Genomic DNA, 21,130 nt, shown 5'->3' with positions numbered 1-21,130 from the left:
ACAGGTTTGCCTGGTGCATCAGTTGCGGCCCTATTTGGACTCTACTCACAGTCACTCATGCCCTTATCACCTTGAGGTTCGACTATTACAATGCTTTCTACATGGTACTACCTTTGAAGAGTGTTCGGAAACTGCAAAATACAGCTACGAGAGCAGTCATGGGCCTCCCTAGACATGCCCATATTTCTCCAACCCTCTGGACTGCATTGGTTGCCGATTAGTTTCTGTACACAATTCAAACTATTGGTAATGACCTATAAAGCCCTACATGGCATCGGGCCAGATTACTTGCGGGACCGTCTTCTACTGTATGAGTCTCAGTGATCAATTAGGTCACTGAGAGTTGGCCTTCTCCAAGTCCCGTCAACCAGACAATGTCACTTGCTGGGGCCAAGGGGAAGTGCCTTCTCTGTGGGGGCCCTGGTCCCTCCAGAGATTTGCACTGCCCCCCCTTCCTTGCCTTCCAAAAGAGTCTTAAGACTCACTTATGTCGCCATGCTTGGGGCAATTAGGTCTTGGTCCCCTGGCCAATGAATGCGATGTATGGTTGAGATCTGAATGTATATGATTGTTTTTTAAAATATTGGGATTTTAGGTTTGTAGTTTTAATTAAATTAGATTTGTCTTTGTATTTTACTGTTTATATTACATGCTATAAGCCACCCCGAGTCCTCGGAGAGGGGAGGTATACAAATCTAATTAATTAATTAATTAATTAATTAATAATCAAGCATCATATTGAATTTTCTCAAATTTAGGCTTATGTTTGACAGAAGGAGTAAAAAGTTGCAAAATGAGAAATGCATTGTTTATCTGCTTATAAAAGCAAAATTAATCATTATCTTCCAATGCAAAATATCTTAATAAATCTTTGCTTGAAAAATGGTTCAATAACATTCGGTCCAGGGGTCCCCAACATTTTGGACCTCAGGGACCATTACATTCATAATTTTAAATCCCATGCACCACTTATGCAAATCCAGCACACCTTCAGGCATTCTTTCCCCCACTCTCTTTCTCCCCACCTCTTTCTCTCTCTCTTTCTCTCTTCCCCCTTGTCTCTCATCTGTTTCTCTCTCATCTTTCTCCACTCTTTCTTTCTCTCCCCCCTCTCCCCCTTTGTCTGTTTATCTCTCTCTCCCCCTCTTTCTCTCTCCCCCCTCTCTCATCTCTCTCCCCGTCTCATTCTTTCTCTTTCTTTCCCATCCTCTCTGTCTCTCTTTCTCTCCTCTATCTCTGTCTCACATCTCTTTCCTTCTTTCTCCCCACTCTCTTTCTTTCTCTCTCTCCTTCTACCTTTCTCTCATCTCTCTCCCCCCTCTCTCTGACACCTCTCTCTCTTCTCTTTCTCTCTTACCTCTCTTTCTCTCATCTCTCTCCCTGTCTCTTGTTATTTCTCTCTCATCTCTCTGTCCCCCGTCTCTCTCATCTCTCTCTCTCTCTCTCTAATCTCTCTCTCTTCCCCATCTTTTTCTCTTGCTCTTTGTCTGTCTCTCTCGTTCTGATTCTCCAGCGTGCTCTGGTCTTGCAGCCACTCATCTGAGAGGGACGGGCAAGGGGTGGGCCAGCCACTGGTGGCTTCAGCCGTCAGGAAGCTACAGCAGGGGGAAGAACGAGATACCCATTGCTTCAGCCCACCTGTGCCAGCCTCCCCCATATTTAAAAAAATTGAATACTTTTACTTGGTGTGCCAATAAATTCAGCTTAAGAAGCTTGCTTGTTAGTAAAAAGTACAACACTGTTTATGTAATATCTACACTAATTTTAAAATAAATCCTTTGTTTCAGAATGAGGTCAATGCAATTAAATGGGATCCTTCTGGTATGCTTCTAGCATCCTGCTCAGATGATATGACATTAAAGGTAGGATCTCATGTTTTTGAAAGAACTTGAATTAAAGTTTATAAAATATTGTTTTAAAAGTTTTCAAAGGATTTGCAATGTCTTTAAAACCACCTGAAAAGAAAAACTATTAGTCTCTTTTGCTTGTTTTTTGCATAGTGACCTGCATTGTAGATGGACAAAATATTTCTAAATGCAGATTTTATTTATCTCCATTCAATTGATTCTTTATATAGATTTGGAGTATGAAGCAAGATGTTTGTGTACATGACCTTCAAGCACATAACAAAGAGATTTATACTATCAAATGGAGTCCAACAGGACCAGGTACCAGCAACCCAAACTGCAATATTATGTTGGCAAGGTAAAAGCAAAACAATGCAATGTCTTCTATTTTTATACCAAAGCACTTGAAACGTAGCTTCTCTTCCCAGTCCCTTAGCATCCTGTATTCTCAGTTATATTTAACTGTTTACATGTTTTCAAAGTTATTGATATTCTTCATAGAATATTGGAAGCATGTCTTGAACAAGTTTCCTTGTGTTGTCAGCACTGGCAGAAAAAGAACAAGTTGAACTACATTTTTGTGCTGAGCAAAAACATCCAACAGCCTGTATATAATTCCTATGATGCATTTCCCACTTTGTCCTTTTCCTCCAAGCCTGCTTATTTATCTCTATTAAGCTTCATGGCCCACCTACATGCTATTTATGGTTTCTTATGACTACTGCACTAATATGGGATTGTGACTCTGATATAGTCATCCAAGGAACTTGTTACATTGGGAAATCTCAGTATCAGCATTGGAATAAGGAGATAAGCCCAAGCAAGCATATATTTGCATACGAAGGCAGAGAACATTGCATAAGATCAATAGATTGTTTTAACATTGATAGTAATGTTTTAACCACTTTTATGAGCAATATCCTCAATGAAATTTTTTTTTGTCTCTTTGCTCCAGTGCTTCATTTGATTCTACTGTTCGGTTGTGGGATGTAGAAAGAGGTATCTGCACTCACACGTTAACAAAACATCAAGAACCTGTTTACAGTGTAGCTTTTAGTCCTGAAGGAAAATATTTAGCAAGTGGATCCTTCGACAAATGTGTTCATATATGGAATACCCAGGTATGGCAATTTTATATTTTGGCATTAATATATGTTTAAACATGCTCTTTAGTAAATTGTAGCTTGTTTTTACTACATAATATAAATATTTTTGATACATATATTTAAATAAATGTCGCAGAGGCCTATGAATCTAGTAGACTTAACAAAAGAATATTCCTATCACTAGTAGTTTTATGTCTAGGACTAGGTGTGTATACAGTATAGTATACTGTAGACATAGTTTACTTACGGTATGTTGAACAGTAAAATATATGACCAAGATTCCTATTCTAAAATGATTTTCAGCAATAAAGCTGTATAAAATTTGATTAATTCATACTCCTTATAAACTTAATGTCCTTTCCCTCAGCTTTATTTTTTCATTAATTGAAAGAGGTTATGATCAGTGTTCTTTCAATAGCTTAATTAGAAGTAGATAACCTAGTATTTTCCAGGTACTTTAGACTCCAACTGCCATTAGATTCAGACTGTATAATAAATATCTCAGGGGTTGCCACAAAGAAGAAGGATTCAACCTATTCTCCAAAGCAGTGATTTTCAACCTTTTTTGAGCCGCGGCACATTTTTTACATTTTAAAATCCTGGGGCGCACCATCAACCAAAATGACACCCTAAGACACTTTCCTCTCTTTTTCCATCCCTGTCTCCTCCCCACCCTTGTGTGTGTTTGTGTGTATACACACTCTTGAACCATTTCCAAAAACAGGTGAGGGCTGGGGGGGGGTTTGTCTCTTATTCTTTGGGTGCTTTAAATCAAGAGTCACTTCTCTCTCTCTTTTGTTTCTCTCTCTTGCCTCTCATTCTCTGTCTCAATCATTTTCTCATTTCTCTTTTTTCCCTCTCCTTTTTGCTCATTTATCTCTCTCTTGCTTTCTTTCTCCCTCTTTCTCTCTCTCTCTCTCTCTCACTCTTTCTCTCACTCTTTCTCTATCTCTTTCTCTCTCTCTCTCTCTCTCTCTCTCTCACTCTCTCTCAGCAAAAAGTTGCGAGACTGGAACCTGAGCTTTGTTTTTCGCGGCACACCTGACCATGTCTTGCGGCACACTAGTGTGCCATGGCACACTGGTTGAAAATCACTGCTCCAAAGCACCTGAGGGTAAAACAAGAAGCAATGGATGGAAGCTGAACAAGGAGAGAAACAACTTGGAACTAAGAAGAAATTTCCTGACAGTTAGAACAATTAATCAGTGCAACAGCTTGCCTCCAAAAATTGTAAATGCTCCAACACTGCAAGTTTTTAAGAAGATGTTGGATAACCATCTGTCTGAAGTAGTGTAGGGTTTCCTGCCTAGACAAGGGGTTGGATTAGAAGACCTCCAAGGTTCTTTCCAACTCTATTGTTATTGTTATATTGTAACATCGGAATGTCCTTATTTATAGTCCAGAAACATGTAGCAAGACTGATTGTCTGAAAATAAATGTAAAGCAAGTTTAATGGAGGCACTTAAATGTTCATGTTACATGTGTATGTTTTTCCCCGTGGTATACCTAGGTTTTAAATTTAGTCCTAAAACTAACCTAATTGAATCTTGTTGGTCTGTTCTTATGTTGATTCTCAGTCAAATTCTCAAATGCAATCTTGAGGAAATATTGCCCAAATACCAATGTATACTGTTACAGGAGTGACTTTCCCAATGTTGCTAAATTTTTGGCAAGTATCAACATTTTTATACTGATTGAAACCGTTATCAGTTGTACTTTGGATCTCTTGCTATAACATCACATTTTTTTTATAAATTAGAGACAATTTACATTTTAAGAGCAGTTTCATTCCTAGTTATTTTTTAAATTCAGTTTTCAGTTTTATGTAGACGCCTTACTTGTTACTCACCCAATACGTACCCTAGTTAAAGGCCAAGTACTTTGTATAGTAAATAGTAAATTGTTAATAGTTAACAAATATCTGTGTTATCAAGATAATGATGAAAACTGTCTTGAATCCAAGACGGGAGTGGGTGGGGGTGGGGGGTGGCATTGCCATAAATGTGTACCAAAGGCCACCCAACTAAATAGAAGAAATAGATGACTTTTGTAGTCAGTTATGTAGGAATATAGTTATGTAGTAAGGTTATGTAGGAAAAACATCACAATAGTAATAGGGAACTTAAATTATCCCAACATAAACTGAGAAACAAACTTTGCGCCAAGTAGAAAATCAAATAGCTTCCTGACAAACCTAGCAGACAACTTTGTCTCCCAAAAAGTAGGGAAAAGAACTAAGAGGTCAGTCATATTAGACTAATGTTTTAAAGTTATAGGAATCTTGCGAGGGGGGGGGGGATGATCATGCAATATTGGAATTCAACATTATACAAGCACAAGCAATGGAACAAAGTCAAATTTGAGTCTTGGACTTTAAGAGAGCTGATTTCAATAAACTTAGAGCTTGGGAATGATTCAGTGAATGAGAATCCTCAACGGGAAAACAACCCAAGAAGCTTGGGGAATTTTGAAAAGTAAGATTATAAAAGCCCATTCTAGCACAATTCCAGTGAAGAAAAAAGTAACAGCTCTCAAAAGAAACCAGTATAGCTGCATAAAAACTCTCTCATAAACTGAAAGACAAAAAGGACAAATATAAAAAGTGAAAGGAGGGGCACAAAATTTAGACAGAATATCTAAGCTTGCAAAGATGAAAGCAGGAAAGTTAAGGCTCAAAACAAACTAAGGCTTGCAAGTTAAAAAAATGTAAAAAATGAACAATTTTTTTTCCAGTATGTAAATAATTAGAAAAAAATCAAGGAAACAATTGGCCCATTAATGGGAGAAAACAGTAAGAAGGTGACGAGCAACAAGGAGGAGGCTGAACTGTTTTAATTCGTTTTTTAAATCTATCTTTACACAAAAGGGAAAAAAATAGTCCAATCTTCTTCAAAAGATTAATGACATAAACATATTTGGAACATGGATATGCAAATGCAAATGATCAAGTTATTACCCCATAAGCTGTAGGCAAAACTAATGCAAGTATTATTTATAGAAATGTATGTGTTATTATATCAGTATTAAAATTACAAATAAAATGTATAGATTTGTCCCTTGAATGATAGTGTTCTGTTTATTCATAGAATGGGAATCTAGTACATAGCTACAGAGGCAGACCGGTGGAATATTTGAAGTCTGCTGGAATGCTAGAGGAGATGAAAGTTGGAGCCAGTGCTTCAGATGGATCGGTATGGTTTCTTTGATTTTGGGTTTTATTTTGTTTTTTAGTTATCCATAAACGAGTGCATTTCAACACTGCCAGTATTTCTTCTTGTGAGGCACTAGGGATCTCTCTGCTAAAAGACACAATTCAGACAGATTTATTCAGATACGTTGGGGGCATAGTTCCCTCTAAGCTGAGCAGTGAGCAATCGCTCACTTAAAAATCATCATCAACTCAGAGTTTTCCAAACCTGCCCAGAAGCCGAGAGGGAAAGAGTGAGAGGGAAGGAGAGAGAGAGGAAGTGAGGAAGAGAGAGAAACAGATAGAAAAAGGAGAGGAAGGAAAAGAGAAAGAAAAAGAATGGGAGTAAGGAAGAGAGAAAGAAAATCAAAATCTAGTTTGAAACTAGCTCAACTATTTAAGTGGCATTTTGATATTGATAGAGTTGCCCTATTATGAGCTCACTGTTATAGACACACAGTACAGTATTTTATTTTGAAATTATCTGAGGCAAAACAGGATGGGTTTTTTATTTGTTTGTTTGTTTGTTTATTTGTTTATTTATTTATTATTTCTGTGCCGCCCAGTCCCCCAAGGGACTGCCGCTCAGACACTATACTTTTCCGCCCACCCCCCAAAAAAATTAGAGGGAACACTGGTTGGGGGTATAATAAAAACTAGTTCTGAGGCTGAGGACACAAGAAACCACAAATCTTGGCCTAAATAAAATAGTTAAATGTGGAACAGGTGCCCCCAATAATTAATAGATGGTCAAGAGTTCTTTGCCTTGAAAAGACAAGGAGAGAGGCTTGAGGCTTCTGCCTCATGCATCCCAGTCACCGGTTAGGTTCCACAGAGTCAGCTTTCTCCAAGTCCTATTGGCCAGACAATGTTGACTGGCGGGGCCTAGGGGAAAAGCCTTCTCTGTGGCAGCCCCAACCCTCTGGAACAAACTCCCTCCGGAGATACGTACTGCCTCCTCCCTCCTGGTCTTTCGTAAAGCTTGAAGACCCACTTCTGCCGGCGGGCATGGGAGCCATGAGTGTCGAGATTGTCTCTGGCTGATATTATGAATGATTGAATTGGATGAATGTTTATATGGGGTTTTCTAACATTTTTAGTAATTTTGTATAATTCTTTTTAAAGTAATTTCTATTTCTTTATATATATATTGTTGCATTTATAATGTTGTATGCCGCCCTAAGTCATCTCAAGAAGGGCGGCATAGAAATCAAATAAATAAACAAACAAATAAATAAATACATAAATCCTTGAGGTAGGTCTCCTGGCTGTGTAGACTTTTCGAAAAGTTTGCATTAAACTTTACTCTCAAGAGCAGCTGGCTGGGGAAATTGGTTCTTTTGGCCAGATAGGTTTTTTTTTCTTTTCAAGAAGTGTGTGGCTAGAAAGTATTTGTCAATAGAAAGTAAGAGTGAGGAAGGAGGAGAGAAAAGGAAGTGAGAGGGAGCATACTTCCTTACTATTTTTTTGGGTTCCTTCCTGTTGTGCCATGCATTCTCTGTTGTCCAGGCTAGAGCATGTGTAACATCAGTTCCTGACTTTTGGAAAAAGCAACCCACCCCAAACTTTTTCTTTGCTGGGGGATGAGGCTCCTTTGGAAACTTATTCCACAACTTCCTATTGTTGCTAATCAGTTAAATGTTAGAGGTCTAGTATGATTTGCTTTTAACGGGAAAGATTTTCAGTGCCAGAGCAGGGAGGCAGCACTAAAGTAAGTTGTGGGTGCCTCATGGCTCTGAGCAAGGCTTGGAAAGCCCAGTGTAGGCCATGCATGAATCTCTTACTTCTTTTGGTGAAAATTCTCCCTGCTAATATTCAAGTGGAAATAATTTTTTTAGGGAAGCTGGCAGGGAAGATTGCAAATGGCAAGCACATAACTGTGGGATGATTGGCAATCTGGGATAAGTAGTATTCTGTGATGAACAGACCATAAAGCACTGTTCCAGGGCCATCTCAATTTTGAACAGTTGTTAAGGTACCAATCATGTAAAGAATTACCATAATGGCCAGGGTAAAATAAAGCTATGTTTGCTTTCACTGTATGTTTCTGCACACTTGAAAAATCTGAGTAAGGATTTGATTTTAGGCAATCTTTATTCTTACCCTTTCTTTCATCTGAGTCTTTGTAATACTCAGGATTTAAAATTGAGTGTGAACATTTTATGAAAATACAAGTGTGTTCTTGTTTATTTTCCTGATGGAATTGTATACAGAGGTGGGCTTCTGATTATTCGGACCAGTTCACCTGAATCGGTAGTTCGGATTTTGCATGGTTTGGAGAACTGGTAAATTGGACCACTGGCTGATTTCACCCAATTTTCAGGCAGCTTTCAGGACCAAAAACCAGCCTGAAAATGACCCAAAAACTGGCCTGAAAATGTCCCAAAAAACAGTCCCTTTTGGGGGACATTTTCAGGCCATCTTGTAAGGTCAAAATTAGCATGAAAACAGTCCAGAAAAAGGCCTGAAATGGCCCAAAATACCCCACAAATCAGGCTGATCTTTGGCCTGTTTTTAGACCATTTTTCCAGCCAAAATGAACCTTAAAATGTTTGAAAATGGCTTAAAAATTCCAAAAAACAGGCAGTTTTCAAGCTAATTTTGGGCCATTTTCTGGCTGTTTTTCTGGTCAAAATTGCCCCCCCCCACACACACAAAATCAGACTGAAAACTGGCTGCAAGAAGAGAAGCCTAGTGAAGCTGGACCCACATGTGTCCCAGGTCCCCTCATCCCCAAAACAGCAACCTCGCACTCTTCCTCTCTCTACTAGCCCCATTCTTCACACAGGATCATCGAGCAACAGAGGGGGAGAAGAGGGTGGCATTTCTATGTGCTCCCATTTCTGTGTGTTTATGTTTATGTTTATTTAGATTTGTATGCCGCCCCTCTCCGCAGACTCGGGGCGGCTCACAACAAAGTGAAAAACAATTTACAACAAATCTAAATTTCTACTAAAAACATTTAAAAAACCCCATTTTCTAAACACACATACATACACACATACCATTTATAAATTGTATATGCCCGGGGGAGATGTCTTAGTTCCCCCATGCCTGACGACACAGGTGGGTCTTAAGGAGCTTACGAAAGGCAAGGAGAGTAGGGGCAGTTCTAATCTCCGGGGGGAGTTGGTTCCAGAGGGCCGGGGCCGCCACAGAGAAGGCTCTTCCCCTGGGGCCCGCCAACTGACATTATTTAGTTGACGGGACCCGGAGAAGGCCCACTCTGTGGGACCTAATCGGTCGCTGGGATTCGTGCGGCAGCAGGCGGTCTCGGAGATATTCTGGTCCAGTGGCATGAAGGGCTTTAAAGGTCATAACCAACACTTTGAATTGTGACCGGAAGTTGATCGGCAACCAATGCAGACTGCGGAGTGTTGGTGAAACATGGGCATACCTAGGTAGGCCCATGACTGCTCTCGCAGCTGCATTCTGCACAATCTGAAGTTTCCGAACACTTTTCAAAGGTAGCCCCATGTAGAGAGCATTACAGTAGTCGAACCTCGAGGTGATGAGGGCATGAGTGACTGTGAGCAGTGAGTCCCGGTCCAGATAGGGCCGCAACTGGTGCACCAGGCGAACCTGGGCAAACGCCCCCCTCGCCACAGCTGAAAGATGGTTCTCTAATGTGAGCTGTGGATCGAGGAGGACGCCCAAGTTGCGGACCCTCTCCGAGGGGGTCAATAGTTCCCCCCCCAGGGTAATGGAAGGACAGATGGAATTGTCCTTGGGAGGCAAAACCCACAGCCACTCCGTCTTATCCGGGTTGAGTTTGAGTCTGTTGACACCCATCCAGGCCCCAACAGCCTCCAGACACCGGCACATCACTTCCACTGCTTCGTTGACTGGACATGGGGTGGAGATGTAGAGCTGGGTATCATCAACGTACTGATGATACCTCACCTCATGCCCTTGGATGATCTCACCCAGCGGTTTCATGTAGATATTAAATAGCAGGGGGGAGAGGACCGACCCCTGAGGCACCCCACAAGGGAGAGACCTCGGAGTCGACCTCTGACCCCCCACTAACACCGACTGCGACCGACCGGAGAGGTAGGAGGAGAACCACTGGAGAACAGTGCCTCCCACCCCCAACCCCTCCAGCCGGTGCAGAAGGATACCATGGTCGATGGTATCGAAAGCCGCTGAGAGGTCAAGAAGCACCAGGACAGAGGATAAACCCGTCCCGGGCCCGCCAGAGATCATCCATCAACGCGACCAAAGCAGTTTCCGTGCTGTAACCGGGCATGAAACCCGACTGCTGGGGACCTAGATAATCAGCTTCTTCCAAGGATCGCTGGAGCTGGAGTGCCACCACCTTCTCGACAACCTTCCCCATAAAGGGAAGGTTGGAGACTGGCCGGTAGTTATTAAGTACGGCTGGGTCCAGGGAAGGCTTCTTGAGGAGGGGGCGCACGAGCGCCTCTTTATAGGATGATGGGAAGGATCCCCTCACCAAGGAAGCATTGATAATCTCCTGGACCCAGCTCCGTGTCACCTCCCTGCTGGCCGAAACCAGCCAGGAGGGACACGGATCCAGTAAACAGGTGGCGGAACTCACCGCTCCAATGGCCTTGTCCACTTCATCAGGTGTCACCAGATCAAACTCTTCCCAGACAGATGGACAAGTACGTGTCCCAGTCACCTCAACTGACTCGTTGTCAGCCGACTCTGTTTTCCAATTGGAGTCGAGGCCCGCCCGGATCTGAGCGATTTTATCAGCGAAAAACGTGTTAAAATCCTCGGCACTACTCTGTAAGGGCTCCCTAACTCCCCTCTGATTAAGAAGGGAGCGGGTCACCCTAACAGAGCGGCCGGGCGGGATTCCGCTGATGCAATCAAGGCGGCATGATACGCGCATCTTGCCGCCTTGAGCGCCACTTTGTAAGTCTTAATAAAAGCTCTTACAAGTGTGGTGCTCTCCCCTCAATACTAGCGGTCACCGCTGCCCCCTTCTCCCTCTCCATCTCCACTGCTGAATAAAGAAGGGGCTAGCAGAGAAGGGAGAGAGCAAGGTTGCTGCTTCTGGGATGAGGGGACTGCTTGTAGCCAGCTTTCCCAATGTAGCTTAATGCAGTCTTTTCCCCTCACACGCATATACACACACGCACACACACAAAACCACACCATGTTGGATCTTTCTTTCCTCCTTCCTCGTCCACTGGAGATCCTGCCCCATACCGGTACCACACACACAAGTGACGTAGAGTTGGCCGTGGCCACTCAGTGGCCACTCAGTCACACGCCCCTCCCAGCCAGTCATTAGGGCAGATAACCTGTTATTAAACATTTGGAGCCCACCACTGATTGTATATAATTGAATTATCAAAAGTTATTAAGAGTTTATTTGGTGCCCAATTTTTCTGTGTTCCAGGTGTGCGTATTAGATCTGCGAAAATAAATATTTTAGAAGAAAACGGAAATGGACCAGCATTGAATGTGAAGGTAGAAGCACTCTTCAAATGTACTTTAAACACCTCTGGAATAGCAAAAACTGGGAGAAATAAACAGAAGCAGAACTAAAGAAATAATGCATTTCTCCCAGGCAAAAGGAGCTTGCAATGCTTTGTCTACCAACCTTCATCAAGGTTTTAAAACAGAATCACTTAGGGAGGGGGATTTTTCCACTATGAACTTACAGCCTTTGGAGGCAAGCAAGAAGGTGGCCATCAACAGCTAAACCTGCTGTTTGCTGGGGTCAGATGTCTGAGACCTCATTTGACAGCTCCTAAAAAGAAGAAAAAAAGCTGTGCCAAAAACAATAACAATGAAAAGGACAACAAAATCTATGAAGCAAAATGCTTTGAAAAACCAAAATGGGAAAAAAATCTCCTCTATGTGGTATTGCATTGTTTTTCTTTCTAGTTTGGACACTACAATTGCTCTCCCAAAGGACGTTCAAAAACAGTTTCTATTGATGATACGCTCAAATTTGTAATCCCAACACTTTGTATTTTCTAGACTACTGTTATTTGTTCAGTGATTTTTTTTCTTATCAGCTGGAATATGACAGCCTTGACAATAATAGGCATAGATTCAAACTGAATGTCTTTTTCTTTCTTTCTTTCTTTCTTTCTTTCTTTTTTTTTCTTTCTTTCTTTCTTTTCATTCTTTCTCTATTTCTTTATTTTCTTTCTTCTCTTCACCAACTTTTTGCTTTGTCCTTTCCATTTGTGCCTAGTTAATGCAAAAGGCAAATGGGCATCATTAGTGACTACTTCTGTTTTCTATTTCTTCTCTTCAACCCTCCCCCCAGCTTTTCTCTTTTCTTTATACTCTGATTCTGCGACTTCTTTAATGTTTCCATGCTTCAGATCTTGAAATCTGAAGGGCACTTTCAAAAAATTGTGTATTAAGTGCTTTAGGTGCTGGAAAAGCTTTTTACAGAAGAAAGATTACTTTTTTAAAAAAGAAAGAGCCCCGTGTATTTTTGGAAAAAGAAATAAAGATGGTAGTATTTTTATGTTAAAACACAATTTTAGAAATTTAAAATATCTAACATATGTGGATTGGATTGTGTTCCATCATTTAAAAGAACAATTCACACGAATCTCTGTTTAAAGATGCAGTATCTTTTTAATCTTCATGAAAGGCAGCTTGCCTCTACTTCTTTTAAAAAGGTTCTTTAAATTAATCATGCAAGTAGTAAAATATTCCATGGCATAAATTCATTATCAGATGTTACAATTTGATAGAATATTAAAACATAATTTCAGAATAATAAACTTCAAAACTTATTTTGAATTAATTTTTTTCTTAAAAGTCATGACTTTTTAAAGGAAAAATATTACTATTAGTGTATCATAATTCTGCTTTCAAATAAAGCTTTGACTTATACTTGAAGTTATGAAAGAATTAATCTTAACATTTCACTCTATATGAAATACTATTTACAAATTATGTAGAGATGCTTGATAGATAGAACAGATTTCATCATTTTTATTTTTTAAATAGTATTTCACCCCAAGATATTAGGCTTGAGTTCATTAAACTCAAAAGAAATTCACTTCAAAGTAGACATGCATAATATTACTGTTTAAGACAATACTTTAAATCTGGCTTCAAATCAACAATAACTAGGAAGTGAGGCATATAAATATAATAAACAAATAAACTACAGATAGTCCTCAAATTACTATCAGGAATAGAATTTCCATTGTGAAGCATGACAGTTGTTAAGTAGGTTGACCCAATAATATACCATATTTTGCCACAGTTAAGTGAAACATTTCAGTCTGTCTTTGCTTTGCTTGTCAGAAGACAGCTGAAAAGGTTGCAAATGGTAATCACACGATCCCAAGACTTTGCAACCCTACAGGCCAGTTACCAAAGTGGGGATGCTATCATAGTTGTAAGTGCAAGGACTGGTTGTGTTACTTTTTTTCAGTTCTGTTGTAACTCTGAATGATTACTAAATGAATGGTTGTAAGTAGAGGACTACCTTTATTGTAATATTAAAATGATAAAATATTATTCCATAATCAATTCTGGAATACGTTTCTGGACATTCTATTTGAATTTAGACTTAATTGAGATACATGTGAACTAATAGGATACTACATCTTTAATATGGTAACAGGCTTCCTGTATGGGGAATCAAAATGCTAATATTCCTAGGATTCCACAAAGATTTTTTCTTAATATAAGAGATTGCATTTTTATTTTAAAACAAAACTATGTACCGTAATCTTTGCCCTAGGCGATGTGCACTTTTTTTTTGCATTTTTATATCCTGTTTCCCTTTTTTTTCTTCCCTTCCTTCCTTCTTTCTTTCCTTTCCAAATTATATTTTTAGCCATTCACTGATAGTCTAAATTCTGGCTTCTGAAGTTTTATTGTCTGTGTCAGACTTGAAGCTAGGCTTGGTTCTCATTTCAGCATTTCATAGATTCTGTTGAAACACCTTCCCTTGCCCATTTTATCTTTATATCCATCCCCTCTTACACGCACACACACACATATACACACCTAAAACCACACTTTCTTTCAACAAATCACCTTGTGTGTTGTAATTCATTTGTTCCAAGAAGAAAATCAAGAGATCATATTCAGTGTCTTGAATAAATTGCTATATTTTGATATTAGAACAATTTTGTGTGAGTTATTCCTTGTACTCTATCAGTATTTTCTTTTTGTCTTCAATTCTTAAGACTTTTATATTACTAAGGTCTCATGCTGCAAAATTGTATAATTTGTTTGTGCTAGATTGGAAAAAATGTTTGTTTTAATCACTAAAAACCTTTAAGTACAATATACATTACTTATATACTTCTGACATGAGGCACTATCAACCTGCTCATCTTTTCAGAATTGGAGACTAGAAACATACAGAATAGATTTATTATTTTAAATCTAGATACCTAAATTCTATAGAAGTTGTCAGATCCTATGCTTGTGCTATGTTATCAAAGCAATTAAAATTGTTCTCATGCCATTCTTTTTTTCAAGAGGAAAAATATTACTTTATTAGAATTGCATAGTTAAAATTACATTTGAATTATTCAAAGTTCTTTAATGGAATTTACAATTTTTAATAGCAGTGTTATGATTAAAAGAAAACTAGTTTGGCATTTTCTCAGAAATAGCTGCCAATATAAGCACTTTTTTATATTTTAGTCCTCAAATGCTATGTACTTGTAGTCACCAGATAACAGATAATATCCCATAAACGAAGTAAAACATAGGTATGTGGCAGGATTATGTTTCTGGGCATTATTTATTTATTTTTATTAGATGTTAGCTGGAGTGTTCATAATGTTTTAAGCATCTTATTCAGCAAGGAAGTATGGAAAAAAGAAAGGAATGCACATCAAACCAAAAGAAACATTTTGTGGAGTTAGAATAGTTAGTGGTTTATCCCTCATTAAAATAAAGCAGGGAACAGCAAATTGTAATCAATGCATTCAAATGAGTAAAGTAAGGGAGATGTTTCCAGACCTGAATATGCTCTGAAAATTATTTGAAAAAATGCTTCAGTCTTTGTGCTATTTCAGTATCTCTGTCATTCATTGAAGCACACTGACTTTATAGGCTGAAAAAGAAAGATGCAACTTTTTTTCAGCCTATAAAAAGTACATTAAGAGTGGATTCCTTAAAGATGTACCACCTGTTTCAGGTTTGTGCAAAAGCTTAAGAAAAGTCAGGATGTTTTAAATAATTATCCAAGAAATGTTGCGTTTCTATGAAATGCAAAATGTTATTACTTTCAAAGTGTGCATCATCTATATTTTCTACCCCAAAGTTGAAGGAAGAATCATAAGCAATCAACTTCAATAGAAAAACCCTAACAATCTATTCTCCATAGCTTAATTTAAATGTTTTATGCACAGTATTTAGTATAAAACAAATTAATTGGTTATGTTTGAAATGCAGAGTTTGGTTGAACTAGAAACATTATCTAGCATAACAAAGAAGAGAGAACTTTCATTAAATTCAGAGAAATATGGAATACCAACATCTGTTGCTTTTATAAGAGAAAACTGTAGAACTTTAAAGGAAGAATTGTATTATACAAATTTATAAAGTCCCAATAAGAGTTGAAAAGTTGAAAACCCAAACTTTGATGTTTTGCCTCATTTTCCATCTCCTAGCATAGATGGAAAAACCACAGTGGAAAAAATACAAGTTTCTTACTATAGACAGGAAAACAACTGAATGCAGTTACAATGTTGTTTGGGATTAGAAATGTGACTTTCAGTCATCTAAGTTAATGTTGCATTATTTTTCCTTCCCTTCTTATTTGAACCTCTTTAATGCACCAATAAATAAATGAGATTGCAGCAGTGTTTCCCAAACTTTCTCCTTCATTATCCAAAACTGCTGATCAGAAAGCCAATGTTGGATAATTTACGCAGGTATGAGAGGCACTAGACTTTCAGTTTGTGTGGAAGTTCAGGCTTCTTTTATTTTTGTGAAAATGTGGCCTGAAAGTATTCCTTAATTACAAAGAAACAAACTATCACAATCATACCGTATTTTTCAGATTATAAGACGCACCTTTCCCCCACAAAAAAGAGGATGAAAATCTAGTGCATTTTATATTCCAAATCTTTTCAGCCTCTGAAATGGAGCTTCAGAAAAAAAGCCTCTGAAATGCAGGTTTCAGAGGCTGGAAAAAAAGTAAAGTGAAAAGCTCACAACCAATGAACCTGTTGCTAAAATTCACCTCTGAGAACAGCTGATTGGGGATATTCCATGAGGCCGATCCACCACCAATTTCCTTTTCCATTCTAATAAGTTGAATTCTACACATTTTCTCAATCTTTTTGAATACACCCACTGATGACTATTGAATTGGACCCATCTTTTATAGTAGAAATTGGATAATTATATCGTGTAGCTTTATAATGATTTTCAAATACAGTGGTACCTCTACTTACGAACTTAATTTGTTCCATGACCAGGTTCTTCGGTAGAAAAGTTTGTAAGAAGAAGCAACTTTTTCCCATAGGAATCAATGTAAAAGCAAATAATGTGTGCAACTGGAGAAACCACAGGGAGGGTGGAGGCCCTGTTTCCTCCTAGGAGATTCCTAGAGAGGCCCCAAGGAGGCTTCTCCCCACCTTTTCTGGCCCTGTTTCCTCCCAGGAGATTCCTAGAGAGGCCCCATGGAAGCTTTCCCCCACCTTTTCTGGTTACAGTTTCAGAGGCTCAGGTTTGTAAGAAAATGGTTCTTAAGAAGAGGCAAAAAAAATCTTGAACACCTGGTTCGTATGTAGAAAAGTTTGTAAGTAGTTCCTTTGTAGGTAGAGGTGCCACTGTACTAACAAAAAGTCAGTGAAACAAAGTTTCAATTCTTGATCCCAGACTGATCATTGTTATCCAAGGTAAGAATTATAATTCTGTCTTAATTATATGCATGTGGCACAAGTTATCTTAAATCCAGATATAATACCACAGATAGAAATTTGCTTTGGTTTAACAAACAAATACAGTATTACACTATCACTTCAATTGATTGTTGGGGGGGGGGGAGAGAGAGAAAGGTCTTGAATACAATATCCTCATCCACAGCTGATACTTGGTTTGGATGTGTAACTATATAGACATGTTTTATATATCTATGCTTGTAATTTTTTCTTGTGTATTGTGTATTTGTTATCTACCACTGCTTCCTAATTCTCCAAAAACTAGCCTTGATAAATTTCAAACTAACTTTCAAATATTTTGGGTACTTGTTTTGCTTAGAGGTTCCAGCTCTTCTACCAGATTTGCCAGTCTGATAGTAACTTTCTTAAGATTTGGACTTTTTCAAGATTATTCCAAGATGTTGAAAGTACCATAACGTCAGGAAAGGTTGCTATATTAAACTTTACTCCTTTAATTGTGGTAATTCATAATTAATTTATAAAATTCTGTTGTTGCTTTGTTCATTTATTATATAATTAATTATATAATATTACATGCATGATCAGATTTAACATAACAAAATTGGAATCAAAAGGTTACAACTTTAATGGTTTCATCAATCAGATACTATGCCCATGTCAAGCCTAGAATACGGTTGATCATTGGTTTTCATTGTATGAAACATCTAGGCACCTTTTGGTTTCTCTTGTTATTTAAATGTTACATCTTTCATTTTTTGGTTGGTTGTCAAATAGCTGATGGGCCAAACAGTTCTTTCTCAAGATTTCTTTACCTAGCTAGCCCCACCATCTACAAGCCAGACTCCTGCCTCCATTTCTTCCAATCATGTCAGATTCTTAAAGACTGCTCAGAGAAATGCCCAAAAAAACCCTTCTTGGCAAGGTTTTTCAGAAGTGATTTGCCATTGCCTCCTTTCTAAGGCTGAGAGAAAGTAACTGCCCCAAGGTCACCCAGCTGGTGTTGAACCTAACATAAGACCAAAACTCATAGTCTGCCAGTTTCTAGATTGATGCCTTAACCACTACCCCAAACTAGCTGTCTCCTGTCTCCATAACCATATTCTTAATTGATCTCTGCAATAAGATAAAAAAACAGTTGGATACTATCCTGGGGAGACATGACAAAATAGATTCCTAGTGCTTTGGACATATACAGGGATATAAACATTAATAACAAATTTTCAATAAGAGTATAATTAGCAAAATACTTGATACATGAAGGGGAATATAGCTTACATGTTACATGTATGTCTCCTCAGACAAGATTCTGCCTTTTTGTTATATTTCTAGTATATCAGATCATTTTGGCCCCAAATTAGATCTATAATTGTTATGGTACATTGCTCTGTTGGTGTATAACCATCAACACTTAATATGAGACACTACCATCCTTTTCTTTCTGCAAAAGATCAGATGAATTGTTTGTTCTACCATAGTATGTCAAACAAGTGATGGGACTTCTAGCATGGGTGGGGAATGATGGCCCCTTTATGACTCGACTTTTACTTCCAGAATTACTGAGCATAGCTGGCAGAAATTCTGGGAGTTGAAGTCCACAAGTCATAAAAAGGCCATCATTCCCTACCCTTCTTCTAGCACAATCACATCTCTGCTTGTTAAGGAAAGAACGGGAATTGGACTTTTGCCTCCGCCAGTTGGAGCAGCTGATCGGCCGCTGCCTTCACTCCCTCGCCCAAAGGCCCCTAGCTCTTGGCCCCAGCCCTTTGGCCACAAAAATCCAAATTCAGCCACAGCCTTTTGGCCACATGGGACACTTCACCACCATTCAATCAGAACAGTTGTTAGAAAATGCTACTTTTGGAAGGAAAGAATAGGACAGTTTGCTCTTTCATACACAAACACACACATTGAATGATAGAGATGGAAGGGACCTCGGTGGCCATCTAGTCTGACCCCCTTCTCATTCAGGAGACTTACAGAATGATAGAGAGGGAAGGGACCTTGGTGGCCATCTAGTCTGACCTGACCAACCTTCTCATTCAGGAGACTTACAGAATGATAGGGAGGAAAGAGAACTCAGTGGCAATCTAGTTGGACCCCCCTTCTCATTCAGGAGACTTACAGAATGATAGAGAGGGAAGGGACCTCGGCCATCTAGTCTGACCCACTTTCTCATTCAGGAGACTTACAGAATGATAGAGAGGGAAGGGACCTTGGTGGCCATCTAGTCTGACCTGACCCACCTTCTCATTCAGGAGACTTACAGAATGATAGAGAGGAAAGGGAACTCAGTGGCCATCTAGTCTGACCCCTCTTCTCATTCAGGAGACTTACAGAATGATAGAGAGGGAAGGGACCTTGGTGGCCATCTAGTCTGACCCCTCTTCTCATTCAGGAGACTTATAGAATGATAGAGAGGAAAGGGAACTCAGTGGCCATCTAGTCTGACCCCTCTTCTCATTCAGGAGACTTACAGAATGATAGAGAGGGAAGGGACCTTGGTGGCCATCTAGTCTGACCCACTTTCTCATTCAGGAGACTTACAGAATGATAGAGAGGAAAGGGAACTCAGTGGCCATCTAGTCTGACATGACCCACCTTGTCATTCAGGAGACTTACAGAATGATAGAGAGGAAAGGGACCTCACTGGCCATCTAGTTTGACCCTCCTTCTCATTCAGGAGACTTACAGAATGATAGAGAGGGAAGGGACCTCAGTGACCATCTAGTCTGACCCCCTTCTCAGCTAATGATCTCTCCCTGTTTGCAGAGAGAGAGAGAGGTCCGTTCATGCTGTGGGCATCTAGACGATCCCATGCCCTTTTCACCCCCTCCTCTGTCCATGTGGAAAGTCCACAAAGTGTGTGTGCATGTGGGAAAGAGTTGAAGGGCTAATGATCCCTCCCTGTTTGCAGAGAGAGAGAGGTCTGTTCATGCTGTGTGCATCTAGACAATCCCATGCCCTTTTCACCCCCTCCTCTGTCCATGTGGACAGTCCACAAATTGGGGGGGGGGAAGAGTGTTGGAAGGGACCCTGAAGAAAAAGAGAGAGAGAAATGCAAAGGGAGTTTTAGAGAGGAGCATGTAGCAGTGTGTTCCCCCAGCCAATGTTCCTTTCGCATCTGCCTCGAGGCATTGTAAAAATTCCACAGATAATCATGACAAGCAGGTCATAAAGGGGCCCCAGACAGCAACCAGCCTTCACTTCTGTCGTTTGCTAATAGAATCCTACCTATCTCTCTCTCCCACCCACCCATCTTTTGTGAGAATCATTAGACCCCAAGTCTTTTTCCCCACTCCCCCCAGACTTTGTGGACTCTCCAAGGTTCCTTCCAATTCTTGTTAAATGTGTATAGATGGAGGGCAGGGGTGGCCCCCTACCCTCACTTCTGACAAACTCATTCCGAAGTGTGAGTGTTCATTGCTTCCATTTTAAATCAAGTGTTAATGTTGTACATTTCCCAAAACACCAGAACGGGTGAGTGCAACCCAAAGACAAACATGTCTGTGTGTGTGTATGGGTGTTTGTGTGTGTGAAAAAGCTCCTCATCTTCAAAGAAACAGGAATTAACAAAAGAGTGAGGAAAAGATAGGAGTTATCATTCTACAAATTGGTATACCGGGTCACATTTAGTTGGGGCAATAGACCCCTTTACCATATATCACACCAAAGAAACAGGAGTTTCCTAAAACAATTAGCATTTCAAGGAGATATAGAAACAGCTTACCACATGCTCCTTTTTTTATAACTAAATTCTGTACTTGGTGATTTTGATTCCATATCTATTGATGGGATAAGCATTGGTGTTTAGCTTTGTTGAAAACAAAAGTTCATTGCTGCTGATCATGTGTGTGTGTGTGTGTGTGTGTGTGTGTGTGTGTGTGTGTGTGTGTGAAAGAGATCCCAAAGCCCCCCACACACTTTGGGGACTCTACACATGAACGGAGAAGAAGGCATGGTATCGTCTAGATGCCCAGAGTATGAACAGACCTCTCTCTCTCTGCAATTAGCCTTCCCAATTTTTCCCACAAAGCCCCCTGCCCCCCCCCACTTTGGGGACCCATGCCTCTTTTCACCCCTCCTTCATTCGTCTTGAGGGTCCCCAGAAGTGGGATGGGGAGGGGGCATTGGGAGCTCTTTCACACCCACAAACACACACCC

At 39.7% G+C, this 21,130-nt stretch overlaps 1 protein-coding gene across 1 annotated transcript in view; it reads left to right on the top strand.

Annotated features, from left to right (window-relative positions):
* The window catches only part of TBL1X (transducin beta like 1 X-linked), a 191,098-nt gene extending 176,874 nt beyond the window's left edge, over positions 1-14,224 (top strand). The window contains 7 exon segments of the mRNA XM_070750848.1: positions 1,788-1,862; positions 2,078-2,205; positions 2,803-2,968; positions 6,040-6,069; positions 6,072-6,113; positions 6,115-6,144; positions 11,515-14,224. Of these exon segments, the coding sequence (XP_070606949.1) occupies positions 1,788-1,862; positions 2,078-2,205; positions 2,803-2,968; positions 6,040-6,069; positions 6,072-6,113; positions 6,115-6,144; positions 11,515-11,541 (498 nt within the window). The 3' untranslated portion in view covers positions 11,542-14,224.
* Positions 14,225-21,130: the final 6,906 nt, after the last annotated feature.

Source organism: Erythrolamprus reginae, chromosome 4 (assembly GCF_031021105.1).
Source record: "Erythrolamprus reginae isolate rEryReg1 chromosome 4, rEryReg1.hap1, whole genome shotgun sequence".
NCBI lineage: Eukaryota > Metazoa > Chordata > Lepidosauria > Squamata > Dipsadidae > Erythrolamprus > Erythrolamprus reginae.
Note: the sequence above shows the minus strand (reverse complement) of the source record. Positions and strands in the feature narration are given on the sequence as shown.